General features: G+C 32.9%; 1 protein-coding gene across 2 annotated transcripts in view; it reads right to left on the bottom strand.

The window, feature by feature from the left end:
- Window positions 1-1,230: 1,230 nt before the first annotated feature.
- LOC140049944 (amyloid beta precursor protein binding family B member 2-like) overlaps window positions 1,231-18,545 on the bottom strand; it is a 58,321-nt gene continuing 41,006 nt past the window's right edge. For both annotated transcript variants that reach the window (XM_072094896.1, XM_072094897.1), the window contains 6 exons: window positions 12,894-13,117; window positions 10,254-10,337; window positions 8,977-9,089; window positions 6,530-6,706; window positions 6,071-6,133; window positions 1,231-5,282 (listed from right to left, as the gene is read on the bottom strand). In XM_072094896.1, the coding sequence (XP_071950997.1) occupies window positions 5,190-5,282; window positions 6,071-6,133; window positions 6,530-6,706; window positions 8,977-9,089; window positions 10,254-10,337; window positions 12,894-13,117 (754 nt within the window). In that variant the 3' untranslated portion in view covers window positions 1,231-5,189. The remainder of the gene's footprint in view (window positions 5,283-6,070; window positions 6,134-6,529; window positions 6,707-8,976; window positions 9,090-10,253; window positions 10,338-12,893; window positions 13,118-18,545) is intronic.

Genomic DNA, 18,545 nt, shown 5'->3' on the forward strand with positions numbered 1-18,545 from the left:
AGAAATAATAAATGATAATAAAATAAATTATTATCACTTGGGTCTACCCTAGATACACCCTAAAGAAGTGGCCGACCTCTGTAACTACCGTACAGGCAGAGTGAAATTATGTCAAAATAATGTTGGTAAAACCATGGCAACAATACAACAATGTTCTAGTTGCTATGGCAAAATTATGGCATGGTATAATATTGCTATAAAATAAATTTCCATTTAAAAAAATTATATTGTTGATAAAATTAATACAATTCCAACTTAAATACAAAATTAATTGTTTAACTGTTTAAAAGTAATTGTGTATTTGATGCTAAATAACTTGAATCATTTTGTTATACATACATTTGGTGTAATATTTAATTTGATATTAAAACTGCATAATTCTAAAGTACAATAAACAGAAGTATGGAAGCGCATAAATTATAAAAAGAAAACAACAATTGTAAACAAACAAACCATAATTTAAACTTAATGGTAACCTAAATGCATAAAACGATGTATAAAATTAAATAATAAACACATATTAAATACAGTTATTGCAGTTATTACTTGTTTTAAAAAAATGAAATAAATAGCACATATAAAAAATTCCACTAATGTTCAATTGGCCAAAGAACAAGAAGCATTATCTACCAATTACTATTGAGTATTCTAACTAATTAGATTCCATGAGTTTCTATAAATTCTAACATATTCACCAACATTAAATATATTTGCATAAATGCAGATTGAAAGCCACCTGTATGTAGATGTTCAGATAATTAGTATGCAATTTGTGCATGAAAATATAATATTACTATACAAGTATTTATTAACATATTGGTTTGTTAATTAACTATCGTTGATATGCAAATCAAGTGGTTCAGATTTCAGTACAAATAGTGTTCTATTTAAACTCCCATGTGCAATGCTTAGTGTAACTTCCAGTAGCCCACCTGGCTAAGAAACTGTAAATTTTACTAGTTCACAATTAGCAAACTATACCTACTCAACTACTGTATGTTAGTACACATTAACAAATATTGTCTAGTATACAAATAATGAATGTTTATGAGTGCAATGGTACAAATAATGGCACGAGGTGAATGATGAAAGGTTATATCAACGAGGCAAAGCCGAGTTGATATAACCTTTCATCATTCACCAAGTGCCATTATTTGTACCATTACACGAATACAAAACATTCATTATTTGTTTTATATAACATCTAGACGTTTTTTTTTCGTACACAAAAATGTTTCAAAAAGTACTATTTAACGATCGTTGAATAGTGCGTACTATTGCACGCCATGTGACCCACATTCGTCCAATCAAATGACAGGAATTTATATAGGTGTTATATAAATTCAGATATTGTGTGATTAAGGTACTAGCCCACTAGGTATAGTACTAGCCCACTAGGTAGTACTAGCCCACTGGACTAGGTAGCTGGAGAGTTTACTAGCCTACAAGGTAAGATAATTAAGAAAGTACACATGTACAAAACATATAGTTAAATATGTCTGGTGTTGACAGTGGTCACACATGGTCATTTCACCCTTCTTTTTATTGTGGCCTAGCACTAAATATAACCACTGATCTTGACAATTAATGAAAGAGCACTGTATGTTAATTGAAACTACTACTATTATATATTATGTGTGTTGACAATACAAATACATGTATACAAATATGTATTCATGCAAATATATAGTTGTGTGCAAACATATACTGTACCTGTATGCAAATACATATACCAAATGCATAAAATATGTATGTAAACAAATACATATTACATTATGCAAATATATGTAGCAGGTCACTCACTCTCCTGGAATTCATGTGGTTTTCCATACTTAACTAATGTAGACTATAGACCTGGGCTGTAACCACTAAGGTGTCAACTCCTAATAATTAATTGCCTTATTCTAGGGAATTGGTAATAACTTACTAATGATTACTTGGGTGTGATCTTAATGGATATACCAGCTCTTGGGAGGGGACAAGGAGGGTCACTGAACTGATAAGTCACCTCACTGGGCTACTCCTTAAATAGTCATGTTCCTATGTTCTGTAATTAACACTTCTTGTAGATTAACACAATTTGGAAATAACTTGAACCGATAGTTACAACTTAATCACTCTCTGTGTACCTGTATATAGTGTAAATAAAGTACCATTGAGAGAATATAACAACAGTCTGTGTCATTTATATAAAGAGTGCTACAAATTGGAGGTTCTACCGAGACATTGACACAGCAGATTTTTAATTTTGTTTCTTTAATTGTACGGACAAGTTTATTTCTTTAATTCATTATACGGAAAATAGCGATAGAATGGATTACACAATTATAGACATGGTCAACGATACTTCTTCTTCATCACATTTTGAAAGGACTCCATCACATTCAACACCACGAAGGGTAAGCGAACGTCATAATAATATTTCAAATGTATATACTCCAATTCAGCGGAATAATGTGGGTGCTGGGTATATGCCATACAACCCAGTGCATCAACTGAAAAGTGTTCCAATATTCACAGGAACAACAGGGGGTATATTAATAGAGGACTGGGTTCGAGATATGGAGTATTTACTATCAGCTAGTACCATGCCAGTGACATTACAATTTGCAACAATTGTAAGGAACTTAGGGGGCTCAGCAAGAAAATTGGTTTTGAACATCCCAGTCGAATGGCAAAATCCCCAGACAGCATTTGCCGAATTAAAACAGCAGTTTGGCGATATTTGCAGTGGGGACCCACTCGCTAATTTCTATGCTCGGTTCCAAGGACCTAATGAAGGCGGATCCATATTCGCAATTGAATTGGATTCCAAATTGAGGCGAGCCGAAACCATCATGGGCAGAGGTCCAATGCCAGACAGGGACCGAATTTTAATAAACCAGTTTTTGCGAGGCATAGTCAACATTGAACTTCGCAATAGAATTGCGCCGATGAGACCTATGTTAACGACATTCCGTCATCTAATTGGTGAGGTTCGGGTATTTGAGAAAGAAAGTACCATGATAGTGGCTCGAACCCAAGCGCAAAATGTGCGCCAACCGTCATCTGAGTTTGCAGAAATGCAGCAGTCAATTTCAACACTACAAAACCAAATTTCTGCCCTGACAAACATCAGAAAAGATAACCGGCGTGAGGTACGGTTGTGCTATGGCTGTAATCAACCAGGACATATAAAGAGGTTTTGCCCCCAGATTCCAAAAAACGAGGGACCGCTGCCGCAACAGTAGGCAGCGTAAAGCGAATACCACCATTGGTAGGTCCAACGAATACCATGGTGGTAAAGATCAATGGAGCTGAGAGACTGTCTTTACTTGATAGTGGCTCTCAAATCACAACTATGACTGTCGATACTTTGAAATCTATTTTTGGACACACAGATTACAAAGTACAAATTCAACCATCTTCTTTGGAAATCTTAACTGCAAGCGGAGAATCAATGCCTCATCTGGGAACCGCAACTGTGGATATTGAATTGAGCGGTGAGAAATATTGTTCTGTTCCTGTTTTTATAGTACCTTCAACTGACTTTCGAAAAAATGTACCTGTTCTTATTGGCACTAATATTCTTCGCTTACATTCTAATTTTAATCATACGCAAAAAGAAAATTCATCGTTGTTAGGAAAAGCTGTCTACAGATATCGGAAAACTACACGTTTACGACCAGGGGAACAAATTAATGTAGGATGTTCTGTGCAGTGGTTTAGCAATTCCTGTGGGACAGTTTTAGTTGAGCCAATGTGCTCTGGTACTCCTGATGGACTATTAATTGGACGCTCTATTTCACATATTTTGGAAGGAAATAAGGTAACTGTTCGAATTTTAAATGTTTCTGATTCCCCTATTTTTATTAAACAAAATACACCAATTGCAAATTTAACACAGATTGCCTGTGTTGATAATTTATGTAGTCAGCAAGTTATAAGCCAAGCACCGAATATTGATTTAACAAATTCTGATACGTCAAATGAACAACATTCTGCACTTAAAAACCTTTTGGAACAGTATGCCGATGTTTTTTCAACTTCCGATAAAGACTTTGGACATACTAAATCATATATGCAAATGTATACCTGTATGCAAATAAATATTGTATGTATGTAAATATATACCTGTATGCAAATATATATTGCATACTATATGCAAACAGTATTATAGAGTACCTGTATGCAAAAAAATACTGTATGTATGCAAATACTGTATACACCTTACATTATACAAAAAAATGTGTGCAAATACAATTAATGAATTAAGTATTTGTTGGAATTAAGTACCTTGTTCATATTTCTCGCACCCAATTTTCAAAGTGATTTTTCTGTTATACTCAATAATACTTTCGCTCCACTTAAAACCAAACTATTTGCACAGGTATAACAAACAAATGCAACATTTATGTAAAAATATGATGTATAAATATTTATATTTATGTTTATTTGATAAGCCAATCAAATGATTCGCTTGTAATAATTCCAAATCCATATATGTATTAAAATACATGCATAAATTATAATATTCCTATTGAAATTGACAATACACATAAAGGAATTTAATATAAGGATACAATAATTGACCATGATGACAAAAATCCACTGGACACGAAATTACGGCACAAGGTTTGTGGTCGTTATTTGTTGAATATTTCTTTTCTAGCACGAATCACAGGGTGGAAAAAAGCACCAAATACGCTACAAAATTGTGCAATTACAGTAAAAATTGATTGCACTGCGATTGATTGAAACCACAGAGGAAAATCTTACACAGAGTGAATAGGATCAACATCAACAGACAACACAATTCACAGATCTTGTTTTGTACACAAAATGTTTGTCATAAGAAATCACATTGGACAAGATTTTTGACACCATTTCTACATCTATAACCGTTTACATAATGTTATGCTATGATTCTTAGGTATTAAAAATTCAGCAGCGTCCTTGTTTTATTATTTTTTCTTGTAAAGTTTTTTTTTTACAAAGCATCGTCAATCAATGAATAATACTCAATTGAATGATGCATTATGGTTAATAACATTACTTGGAAGAGCATCACCTTTAGCACTCTTCATGATTGTCAAGGGTCAAATAAAATCTGGACAGGTAGAATAAGCAGTCTCTCTTATGTACACTTGCATGATGCTGCTATAACGATACACGAAAGTAGTAGGTAAGTGAGGGGGATGAATTCATGATCAGACAGCGGTTGGTTCTACAGCTGCTGGGGGGTTCTTCCTGCGAAAGCTCCCTAACCTGGTCAAAAAACTTCGGATTCCACTACCCCACGGCTGCAAGGGAAAATAAACATGAACTGAATTAGTATAAAAGTTTATGTTTTTCTTTTGATTAACTACTATAGTTGAATAACTGGGAGCTTTTGATTTCCGATGACTGACGACCAAACTAACTCATATAGTTCATTGTGCGCATGCGGAAATAATGGGATGTGTGTCCTGCCCCTCATCTTGATACAGGTTTGATGGTTTCTAGGTCCAGGCGGCAAAACATTGATTGACCTGACCTAGGTTGGTCATCAGTCATCGCAAATCAAAAAGCGGCTTTTATTTTATGTGTTATTAACCTTTTGCCGCATTGTTTGATTTTATTTGATGAATACACCAATACATCAATCTAACTATTCTGCCAATCATGATATGCATGGATGAACCTGTCACAAAAGGTCTACTTAACTTACAATATAACAATTGATAACTAATTGTGCAACAGCTTTTAACAAAGAACCATCACTTACAGCATCATATTTCTCTCATTCCCTATATAAGACCAAGACTATTTAAAAATAAAATAAACTAAAAGGACACGAAGATAAAAATTAATAGGTGTATAATCAGTCTTTGTAATTTCATAGGTTTGATTTTTTTTTAAGAAACCCATCACCAACTGCCTTTTGGAAAATTAAAATGCATAACAGGTTCTTAGGAGAAACTGATATGTTGCAATCTGTTTTATGTGGGCCTAATAACCTGGAAAAAGAAACTATTACAAAACAAGATAGAGATCTTAGGTTACACATGACAATTAGGAAGGAAAAAGGAACCAACCAAACTGTACATACCTTTGAATTTAAGCGATTTTGCTGATCACTTGGTCTAGCATCCAAGCATTTCTGGTACCTCAACTAAAAAAAAAAGAATTAAATAACTTTTACATTTTTCAATTAAGAATTGTTAGACCCACAGCAGTGCAGCGCCTACCCAGAACAGCACATCAGAATATCACCTACTATTGAATAGTGTACTGTAGTTCTTTGACATGCATTGTATCTACAAGAGACCAATGAGTTTACTATAAGTCCCATCTGAAGAATGAGGCAATGACAGTAAAGCATCTTTCTTATAAAAGAACATACAATCAATATGACAGATATGATTACGATTCTTGGTTCTTGGTGTGATAATCCCTATTGCAGTCCCCATAGCTTCTGTAACATCAAAAGGGGCTGAATTTGAATCAGAATACCGGGGGAACTCCTTAAAAGAGAGTGCACACAAGCCATATGATTCAAACTACAAACCTTGCATGCTGCTTCAATAGCTTTAGCTAGGCCTCCAGACGAATGTTCACAACAGAGGACATGACATGTAAACTGATTCTTCCCCGAACACATGATGAAACCAAATTGGCGGATATTTTGTCCAATTCCGAGGAACGATAGAAAACGTATCCGACTTTCAGAGATGATTTCTTTGGTCTGCAAAATATATCAAATACATTTTATTTACTTGTTATTAAAGATGTATTGTCTCCCTGAAAAAATAATTCTTAAAAAAAATTTTTTTTGAACATTCCATTTTAATGCAACATAATAGTTATCCACTTTGACCAAAAATTGGATCGAAAAAATATGTATTTACCTGAAAAAATTTAATTGAAGACAAAAAATGGTCAAATTGGCTGCCAGCCAATGCATTTTTGGTTGAATTTAACCATTTATTTTGTCATTTTACTAGTGAAAACATAATTTTGTTTGTTTTTTATTCTATGGAACTTTATTAAAACTACAACATAACATATTCAAATTCTGATTTAATTAATCTTCATTTTTCATATTTTTGGGGGACAATACATCTTTAATATATTTATTTATTTTATTTATTTTTTTTATTTTTTATTTAATCGGTATAAAAAGACTCAAAATACAACTCATAGTTGAAATGAAGAGCTTACATATGAAAATGATAATTCACATAGCCTAAACAAAGTTAAACGAAGAAAAAACACATTAAAGCCTAAGAAACAGTAATAATTACTGTATAATTCGTTAAACTTAAAATTACTATAAAAAATGCACAAATTCTTAAATATACAATTTTAAAAAATAGAGACTAATATTAATAATCACATTATTTTTAAACACCAATAAAATATATGTAAAATTCATTAAACTAATTAAAAGTACAATAAAAATTGCACAAAATTCAAATTCAAAGGATGATATTAATAATTACAAATTCTTATATTATATTTACAAATTTAAAAAATTGAATCTTATAAATCACATTTTTATAGTCCCATAAGTAGTTACAAAAAAAAATTTAAAGCATAAAACAACCACTTGACAAAGAGACAATAGAACATACTCTTCGAAATGTCTTTAAAGGTTAATTGTCCAAATCTATTCATTATTTAAGAGTCCAATAACAGTTGGAATTGTTGATGCAGCAAGTCTTTTAGTCCGACATCGTGGCACATCAAACTTATTAACTTTACGCAAACACCTTGTCGGCTTTTCTTTTTCAGGGATCCATTCCTTAAAGCGATCCGACTTTAGCAGCCCCTTTCCAAAGTTATAAAGAAGAACCTGACGTCTATGCTGCAATGTCTTTAACTTGAGGGTTTCAAGTGATTTTGCGTAACTAACATAGTTTTGATATCCAATAATAAGTTTTACAACACGCTTTTGGATGAATTCAAGTTGATCACTCTGTTTATTGGTGATCGAGCTATGCCAAAGAGGACTGGCATACTCAAGTAAAGGACGAATGTATGTTATAAAAGTGAAAACCAGATCATCCTTTGGGGCTCCAAAACGCTTCAGAATGTATAGCATATATAGACGACGTGATGCCCTGGAAACGACTTCTTTAATCTGCTTGTCCCACTTGAGGTCACTTTGCAGATGCACTCCAAGAAGTTTCACACTCTGGGATTCTTCGAGTATAACACCATCCATTTGTAACGGCTCAAATTGGGGAACATTACGCAAAAAATGAACACGCATCACTTGAAACTTTACAGGATTTGGTGTTGCATCATTCTCCACACACCAACTGGAAAGAGCATCAAGGTTGCTTTGAATCGAACTATCTTCAGGTCTCTGCACTGAAATCACCTCGCCAATCGTCAGGTCATCAACAAACTTCCATCTATCAGGTACATTGTTGAGCAAATCATTAACCATGATAGTAAATAGGATTGGGCCTAATTTAGTACCCTGAGGCACTCCGCACGAAATTGGTTCTGGCGCTGAGACTGAGCCGCCCAACCGCACACACTGATTTCTTTGCGAGAGGAAGCTACACACCGTTGGAATGATAGAGGGCATGATATTAAGACCAATTAATTTGTCAATCAGAATTGAATGGTTGACCCGGTCAAAGGCTTTACTAAAGTCTATGGCACAAGGTAAATTGCCAAGGATGGCAATACTGTTCACACAAGACAAACATATACACAAGATGCTCTACAAAAACAAAGTCTTATTACAAGTCTTTAAGCGTGGATCATTAGAAAAAATACTGACATACGACTCGAACCCTGGACAATTGGATTGGCAGTCGGGCATCATAACCACCAAGCCACAACTCCACTGTTCCCGAAGGATTCCACTCAATAGGGGTTCTAGTGTACGGTATGCTAAATATCCTTTTGGTGTCCTCAATATTGAGTCAGAGTCTTGGAAGCCCCTGACTGCCAGAGTAATTAACTTATTCATTTTGTGCCTCATTGTGACTCACTCACCTTTATATTAGTAATAGTAATTGTGGAGATAGCAACTTCTACCCTAACAGGTATCCAGTCTTCCTCTGGTAAATGATATAGTTTGGTCATACCTTCGTTAATTGTATCAATACCTAAAAAACATAAGAGACATAAAATGTAATTTATTATTAAGGATTTTCTATAAAAGCTGAGATAATGTGATCTCTGTTGTACGCTCATATAAATAACTAAGTGCTGTTTCAACGAAGCAAGTTAAGAGTGAAAAGGGATGTTATTCAATCGGACTTGTACCATGAAAGTCCCAATTGTCTAATCGTATATCAAGCAGAAGACAACGAATTTGAGTTAAAGTTGTGCAACTTTTTTTCATTCTACTGTACCAGATTTCCTCACTTCTACAAACATATAAATTTTTAATGCCAAATATAAATATATCAGACACAAATAATGACCACAAAGAAAATTGTTGGCACAGACAAAGACCGAATCTTTAACAACTAGAATTTTCTTTTTACACATTATTTAGGTCTACACATAACTACAATATGGTTTTGAAAATAAGTAGGACAGGGGTGAAGTAAAACCATTTAGTGTTTGATTGATTTTGAGTAAAACAGAGTTTTGTGTGCCAAAAAATATAATTACATTTGCAAATTCTGTTACGTATACTAAAAATTTGAATTTCAAATGGTCAATTAACAGATAGAACAGTACATATACTGTCATTGTGAAACGTATGGCGATTGTCGTTTCATGTGTAGTCCAAAACTAATTAATAAATTACATTGTCTTTTGTTGATTAACAGACATCGTTTAACTCATTTAATGGATGCCATCAATCTTACCGATTCTGAATACGTGAATTTGATGTTTTGCCATTCAAGGGTTGAAAAGTTAAAAATAGTAGTTAGTATCGCCATGGAAATGTGTGTAATGAGTGATGTGAATTCAGAATGATGGCCACTGAAAAATTTAATTGAGGCAAAACTTTGAAAAGCAAGACTGAAAGTAGGCCTCCGAAATAGTAATAAACACGGAGAAAGAGATACTTGAAACCAATCAGATTTAATACAGTAATAAATAATAAAGTGTGTATGCAAACAAGGAAAACTCCGCAGTTTTTCTTGTAAAAGCTTTATAAGGAGTAGGGCACAAGATGTATAAAACTATTTTCGGCAGACGGACACACCCATAAAGCTCAGTTCCCACTTAAATGTAATACAATGCAGTAGGCACATGCAAGTGAGTTTTGACAATCATGAGCAACAGATAGGATGATCAAATGGCATACATACCTCTAGCATTGGCAACTGGTGTACAACCAAGGTAATGAGCTCTGAAGACTGTTGTCGGCTCAGCTTTTGGTGTTGGAAAATCAACTGTTAAGCAAGAATAAATTGATTATTATAATAGTGAGACAGAGAACATGTGTGTAATAAACTGAATAGCAAAGAATAATAGTCTTAAGATCTGTCTAAACTATCAAACTAGTTTGACAAAAAGTGTGATGTGCACAAATATGGTATTGATATGATATCATCATGTCCATATATAGGCAAATTTTTGTCACAAGTTTGATAGTGTAGATAGCACTTTAACCTCAAGCGAGATACATATAAAGAGTCCTTTCAACCCTAAATGGTTTCAGAGCCTCTTACACACACTGGCCTCATCATACCCAAAAGATCGTCATATCCCCAGCCAATATCATCACATTCTAATCAAATTGAATTCAAGTCGCTGAATGTATATATTGATTTTTAGTTTGCCCAAGAGAAAAGTGAGGTACATAGTTCACTAAGGGATTTTCATGCATTTTACTTATTTCTTGAGGTGAAGAAGAATATTTTTTTTTCTACAAGTGTACCTTAATGACCAAAGTAAATTTCACTCAAAGAGTAAGAATAATTCATTTAGTGTTACCGAACCTAACTATTTTTTAAAAATAATTTTTCTATTATTAGTATACATTCTTCCCCGGCCAATAGAGAAGATTATTTAAAACTTAGAACATCTACAGTTCCTGAATATTGTTTTTAACTTTTTGTTTTAATTTACTTCATCAAAATGTTTTTTAGTACATGCCTGGAAATGACATTCTTTCCCTGAAGCTGAAACTTAGAAAAACCGCAAATTCATTATAAACCACTGACTTCATTAAGGAGCCAATGCATACATGCATTCTGGGAAATTGACTTTTTGAGCTAGGTCAAAGGTGACGAAATATTGAGTTGAAATGGTTTAATCCAATCAGTTTTAGTCAGGGAGACACCTCTACTATTAAGGGGACATACTTTGTCATAAAACGGAAAGGAAATATAGGCATAATGTACAGTTCTCAAAAGGGGAACATGGTTTTCTATTCTGTTTTGATATGTGTTTGTGGCTAACAAAAGTACAGTAGTTTACCACATAAAATTGAAAGTAATTTATAACAGAAAACATAATCAAGGAGTCCATGATGATAAACAAGAATTCTCATTAAAGATTTACTAATTAGTTTGATGTACTCATTCTCATCCATCCAAAACTAATTAACTACATTCAATGCAATAAATTATAACAACAGTTGTAGTCAAAAGTCATAGTGTGAGAAGTATTTAGAAAACAAAAAAGCCAAACTTGCTTTGAAATTACAGTATAACCTCTCATTTGGTTTATCTCTATTCGGGGGACATTCTTATTAAGGAGACATTTCAATACAGGGGATATTCCTAATCAGCAAGGGAAATTTTTATTCAGGGACACTCCTATTAAAGCCCCATTCCCTATGTTTTTTAGATCTAATTTAAGATCACAAACTATATTTAATGTAAAAATAATACTATATGGTCCTATTGCAATAACTTTTTTCGTCTTTAAACGGTTAAAAATGTGAAAAATAAATCGATTCTAATAATTATAGCGGCCCGCTATAAATCCCAAAATGCATTGCGCGCGGATTGATATTTTTGTTTTTCACCTGTAATTCGCCCACTTTTCGATCGATCGTGAAGCCAAAACAAATGGAAGACTCCTAACTTTTCAGCGAAAATACCGGGTTTTCCCCAATTTGTATCAACAGAGTCTGGCAAAAATAGAAAGACAATTAATGCAGCAACTATACAACGTCAGGCTAGGTATATAGCTAGCGTACGATGTTCGTACGTTATCGATGTTTACCAGCTAGGCCTACAAAACTAAGCCTAGCTAGGCCTAAGACCGTCCACGAGAGGTCGATCGCCGCGAGCTACTTAGGTAGTGCATTGTTTCTCACTTTTTATCATAATTTACCATAAAACGTACATTTAAGACAAGGAATGACATGGTTTAATGTTTTTAAAGTGATATACTGTATATGTATTATTTTCCAAAAAACGTCCAAAATTGCAGGGAAGGGGTCTTTAAGGAGACATTACTATTAAGGGACTTTCTATTCAGGGGACAATCATATTAAGCGGGGGAGATTCCTATTAAAGAGAAATTCCTATTAAGGGGACATTTCTATTCAGGGGACACTCTTATTAAGGGGAATTTTCTATTCAGGGGACACTCCTATTAAGGAGAATTTTCTATTTAGGGACACTCCTATTAATTGGACATTCCTATTCAAGGGACACTCCTATTAAGACGACATTCCTATTAAGGGGACAATCATATTAAGAGGAAATCATATTCAGGGACAATCATATTAAGGAATAATCATATTCAGGGGACATTCCTATTAAGGGACATTCTTATAAAGATGACATTCCTATTAAGGGAAAAATTCATATTAAGGGGAAATTACAAGAACATTTCTGTTACGAGAACATTCCTATTATTGGGCTTCTTATTAAGGGGACATTCCTATTACAAGAACATTCCTATATTAGGGACACTTTTCCAAGAAACAAAGAGGGATAAAATGTTATGATGGTGAGCGATGATAGAGAAGTAACTACATATTTCCTGACCTTTTGTTGGGGTGGTGTCCGGGCTCACTGCAGACAAGCGTTGCAGTGGGATCATATGACCCGGAGTCACCATTGAAATTGTGTTGCCCTTTTGTCTGTCCTTCATCACTCGTGAGCAGATCTCATGGAGGGCGCTAGCTATGGCCTTGGCTGGTGTGTCACAACGGAAAACATGGCATTTGTACTTCTTTGTTTGTTTGTCTCTAGCCACATAAGCAAAGTCCCTGAAATAATAAAAAACATTTTACTAATTTAAATTCAGTTTAAATAGAATTCCAAAACTATGTTTTGCTTTATTTTGCATTTCTGAAATCAATTCTTTTACAAGCAATAGTAAGTTCTTAAATGTTAGTCAAATTTAATGTCACATTAAATAATAAAGTAGGAGGCTTGCTGTAAAGATGTAAAAATATAACAGAGAAAAAAAGGTTTTAAAATGTCTTTTGTCTAAGAAAATATTTCAAGACAAAGTCATTTTGAGAATGCAGTAGAACCTTTCCTTTGGATACCCTTACTGACTCAGGGGACACACTTATTTAGTCGACACTTTTCAATGAACAAACTAGGGGAAATATATGTTTTAACCAACTCCTATTAAGGGAATACTTTCCTGTGAAAGGTATAGGTGTATAGGATACTCCAACAGTATGGGTCACCCCATTTAATAGAACACTTTTTTTGGGCCCTGAAGGTGTACCCCTAAATAGTGTTCTACTGTATAAATAGATAATATACCATATACACATTAAACATAAACAAGACATAAACATTGTTGACAATATAAGAGATAAACAAATAATAGGTGCTTTTGTGAAAGTTGAGTGCAGATACATTTCCAACATTTAAAAAAAGAAACTCATAGTGCAGAACGTATGTACAGTATTACAATTGATATTGTTTTCAGTTTAATATCATCCCATTTCTTAAACAAAACTCATTTAATAAAAAAAACAAATCAGTCTATATAAATAAGGATGTTGTTGAAACCCCCAACCCTGTGCCTCAAATGTTAAGAACTAATTTTTGATAGGTCATACAGTAGTGTTCCATCACAAACAGTAAATGTGAATTAACAAGGGATATAATTAACTACCTAAAGCTATATGTAGTCATTTTCAATTCCAGGTCGTTTTCTAAATAACGCTATCAAATCTGAATTATCAAATATCATCTTTAGGTATAGTGCATCTGAAATGGATTATGGTTGACGTCCCCGGAGATGTAAAATATCAAGATAACAGATTACATGTACTTTAATACGCAAGCATAATTATCTTGGACGGCAACTATTACCAACAGGTTCAATATTTTGTAACAATTATTTATTTAGAAACATTGTTCATTTTGATAAACAATTTGTATTTAGTAAATGTCCTCACAATTTTTTACGTCTCTCTAAGAACACATCACATAGATGTGAACACAAAAACAAGGTAGAAATAACTATGCTTGGTTTACCATTACAATCACATTAAGTTGAAAACTAGCCAACATGTCCAACTAAACGCCACATGTCACACAAGTGCTTACCTTAGACACTAAGGGCCTGTTTCTATAGAGCATAGAATACGGTTTTGAATACCGTTCTTTTCAAGAACCGTTTTTTCTTGCCAGCAGAAATGGGTCCCCACAAAAAACCACAAAAAAGAACCGATCTTAAAAACGGTTTCAAAAACCCCAATTGATTGCGGTCTCGATCGCAAAGAACCGTTCTGAAACCGGTTTCCGCGGAGCAATTTTTAGCTGCAACACAATCGCGGTCTCAATTTGACCCCAAAAACTGAACTCTGCAGTCTGCTACACTGGGACGATTGCGGTCAACTCGCAGTCAAACCTGCGCGATAGGACCTAGGCCTAGGCCTAAGTCATTTTTATTTCTATAGATAGTGAGTATTTTATTTAACTAAAAAATGTTGACCGATGCTATTACGAGGTTCGTAAAAAAATATGTGAAGGAAAGAAGATGAGGGGACTTGTCGGGAGTCGGAAGAAAGACTCGCGTATAAACTATACTATAGGCATAGGCCTAGGCCTACATGTTTTTAAGAATATTGTAAAGCGTGTGAAAAATAGACGAGTTCAACTTGACCATATTAGAGGGTGCGATGTACCTATACCAAGGACCACAATAACGTTTCAGGTAATAATTCCCCCTTCTATGATGAAATGGATGCTATTTCTTGGGGATCGCGCTATGCGAAAAAAAGTAAACATGACCTCGATCCAATCACTCTTCCTCCTAACGAACTGCATTGTGGTGTATATAATGACGTCATTCATAACGAACGCACATGGACGGAACCGGTTTTATTGGAGTAAAAATTGAGCTGCAACGCGATCTTTATTTATAAACAACAGCCGAAACCGGTTTCCAAAAAACCGTTCTTTTTTTATTTTTCAATAGAAACAGGCCCTATAATGCATGATAGTTCTCCTATCAACATAACTCATATAATCAATTTAACTCCTCAATATAAAAAACATGTATATACTCCTTTCATATCAACAGTCAAAACCAGCGTTTTGAATGTGTAAACTTTTGCTAGGTGATGTGTAAAAAGGTATAATACTGTACACTTTTCTAGAATGAAAGACAAGGGAATTTATGTCTTAACGGATTATACGCATGTGTGTTATGAATGTATAGAATTGTGTGGCGCGTGTGGTGTTTAGTAATACCCCCAGCTAAGTTAGGCTGGCATAGCTTGACCAGGGAGGTATTTTATACCTCCCTGGCTTGACAACCCAGTATACTATTTAAAGCCAGAAACAATTCAGCAGCAACCTTTATATATAAAAATATTCAACTAAAAAAAAACTGGTTATTTAGAAATTATTAGAAGAGAAACACACCCTAAACAAGCCAATAGCCTTTTATATACTTTCATTTTATAAAAGTGACACACAGCGTTCTTCCTAATGGACTTTTAAAGAAAAGCACATAAAATATGACATTGATTAGCAATTTAAATGCAAAGATATGCTGTCAAAATACTTGTATACTTGTGAACAATTTAGCACAATAGCTATCTCAAATCAAACATTATATACATTATTTTCAAATCTTAATAACGACATTTTGTACAACTATTAGAGACGTTATTCGTCTATGAATATTTGAGCCAAGGGACATACGACATAATTTTGAATTTCTACATCAATGACAAAAATACATATTGAATACAAAATCTGTTGACATGTCACATTTGATAATACCTGAAATATAAAGAACATTAAGTAAAATCTAACAGTAGATTATGTATAGCCATTTAATTACATCAAAATGTGATTACACCAATTATTAAAAATATTAATCACAGAAGCAGTCTAATTGCTGTTTGTTACGCACCTTCTATGACTATGATGTATTCACTGACGATCCACGCTCTACCCGAGTGTCTTACTGTTTATCATATTGATTCTCTAAAAGGCTATACGAGAAAATATGCGCATACGAAAGCCTATTAGAAATCATCTAATTATAGCAGCTACATACATCTTACAGTGAATCGCTTTAAAGGAAATCACTCAAGCGTATAATATGACACCCATGTATTTTCATTATCATTTTTTTCTTTGTATTACTATTAGTCAAACTACAAAATTTAAAGTGTCTTTTAAATATATTTTATATACTATGTTCTTAAATTATTCTTTAAAATTCATTTTCATAGGAAATTATGCTGTGTTATATTAATTTTTTGTCTAAATATTGAAGATGTCCCCGAAAAATATTATGAGCAATCACACTTTGAATAGAATATTGTAGTTATTTGTTTAAAAAAAGGAATTTAGTTTAATTTTTCATTTTGAAAGTTAACTTAATCTTCTTTTGAAATCAAATTTGTTAGTAAATGACACTTTAATATTTGTACCAAATACTGTGATGATGATTTTCCAAATGTGAAATAAGTTTCTACTTATTTTCAAATTAACTTTAGTATGTTTTTTTGAAATAAATGTTTAAATATAATTGCCACAGTATTTATATAAATGCAATACCATAGATAATTCTATGGTATTGTCTTACATTACATTATTTTAAACATGTTACAAGTTATATAACAAATTTAGTTAGTAGACCATTCTAATATTTCTCCAATTATATTTATGTTACTGCAGTATATTACGTTTCAGCATGCTTAATATTGTTTAAAATAAGTTTTAATAATACAATATCAAATTATGTATTTTTAGATTGTTTAAGGAATATAAAAAAAATAAATCTCTTGGTCTTAATTTGTGTATTTATTATTATTTTTTTATGCATTTAAAATTGGTGTTTTACCAGTCGATGAATTCATTAAATACACTACGGAAACACAATTTCAAAATGTTCATATCTATGGTAAGTAAAATACTATATTACATTTTGTTACTTATATATAATATTATATATATATATTACTTATTATTTTTTCAGAATTTTGAAATCAATATAAACAAATCATAATCTATTTTAAATTAAATTGTGTAATTATATATTTAAAAATATTGCTTTTTGATCCATTTAAAATGGGTTTTAAAATACTAGTGGATGAATTCATTATTCACACTAGAGTGAAAAACTTCATTAAAAAACTTCTCATATCTATGGTAAGTGAAATACTTATATATTTATTGACTTAAGTGAAGTATTTAAGGGAGTATCTTTCTTTGGTAAATATGTTCTCAGAACACGTAGTAGTTTCTTCCTAACAATAATTTGAAAAAATATTATTCATATACCCCAGGGTGGGCTTATACAAGAAAATACTAAGAACAGTTACTACATTATTATTTATTATTATTCATATTAATATAATATCCACCATGAATATGTAAATACACATTAATTCCTTTCAAAATAAAATGTTGGATATTTGTTCACCAAAATACAAACAAATTTACACTGAATACTACGGTAATATAAATATATTTCCAGTTGAGATAAGAAATCAGTAAACAAACAAACCAAATCAAGTGAAGACAAATCAATTTAGATACCAATGGCGTTGCGAGAAATATAAACAGTCAAACAAAATCCACACTCGTTGTACAGATCAATGACGTTATTAAATTAAACACCGAGTCACGCACAGCAAAACTGACTCATCTCACTATATATTTTCAAAACTTGTTTTCCTCTTTGGTCCAATTTCCAAAATGTTTCGCGCATTTTAATTGGCTGAAATTTACCAACAGCAAAGTAAGAATCGTTTTAATTGGTGGAGGAGACTTACAGACATGGAGGAGCCAATTTACAATTGTTATTATCACATGAAACAAGTAACCATGGCGATTTAATTTAGCATTGAACTAGATAATTGTTGAGTTTAATATCTATTACTCTATCATTTTACACATCTATTCCATGCCACTTTAATGTTTCATTGTAGAAATAAAATAATGAAACTTTAATTCAGCTAAAATTTATAATGTTTTAAATGTATATAATATATTATAGGTTATTAAATAATATATCTTAAATATTAAATGGGATGGTATCTGGGGTTGGGTGTGGGAGGCTTGATGAGCGGTGAGTGACAGGGGCGGATTCAGGTTTTTTTAAACAGGGGATCGCACTAACATAATATTAATATAGTCTGTCTGTCAAAAATAGATATCCAGAATGTTATTATTGGATGTCAAAGGAAAATCGCACGACCAACT

The sequence above is a fragment of the Antedon mediterranea genome, chromosome 5, assembly GCF_964355755.1.
Source record: "Antedon mediterranea chromosome 5, ecAntMedi1.1, whole genome shotgun sequence".
In the NCBI taxonomy this organism is placed as follows: Eukaryota; Metazoa; Echinodermata; class Crinoidea; order Comatulida; family Antedonidae; genus Antedon; species Antedon mediterranea.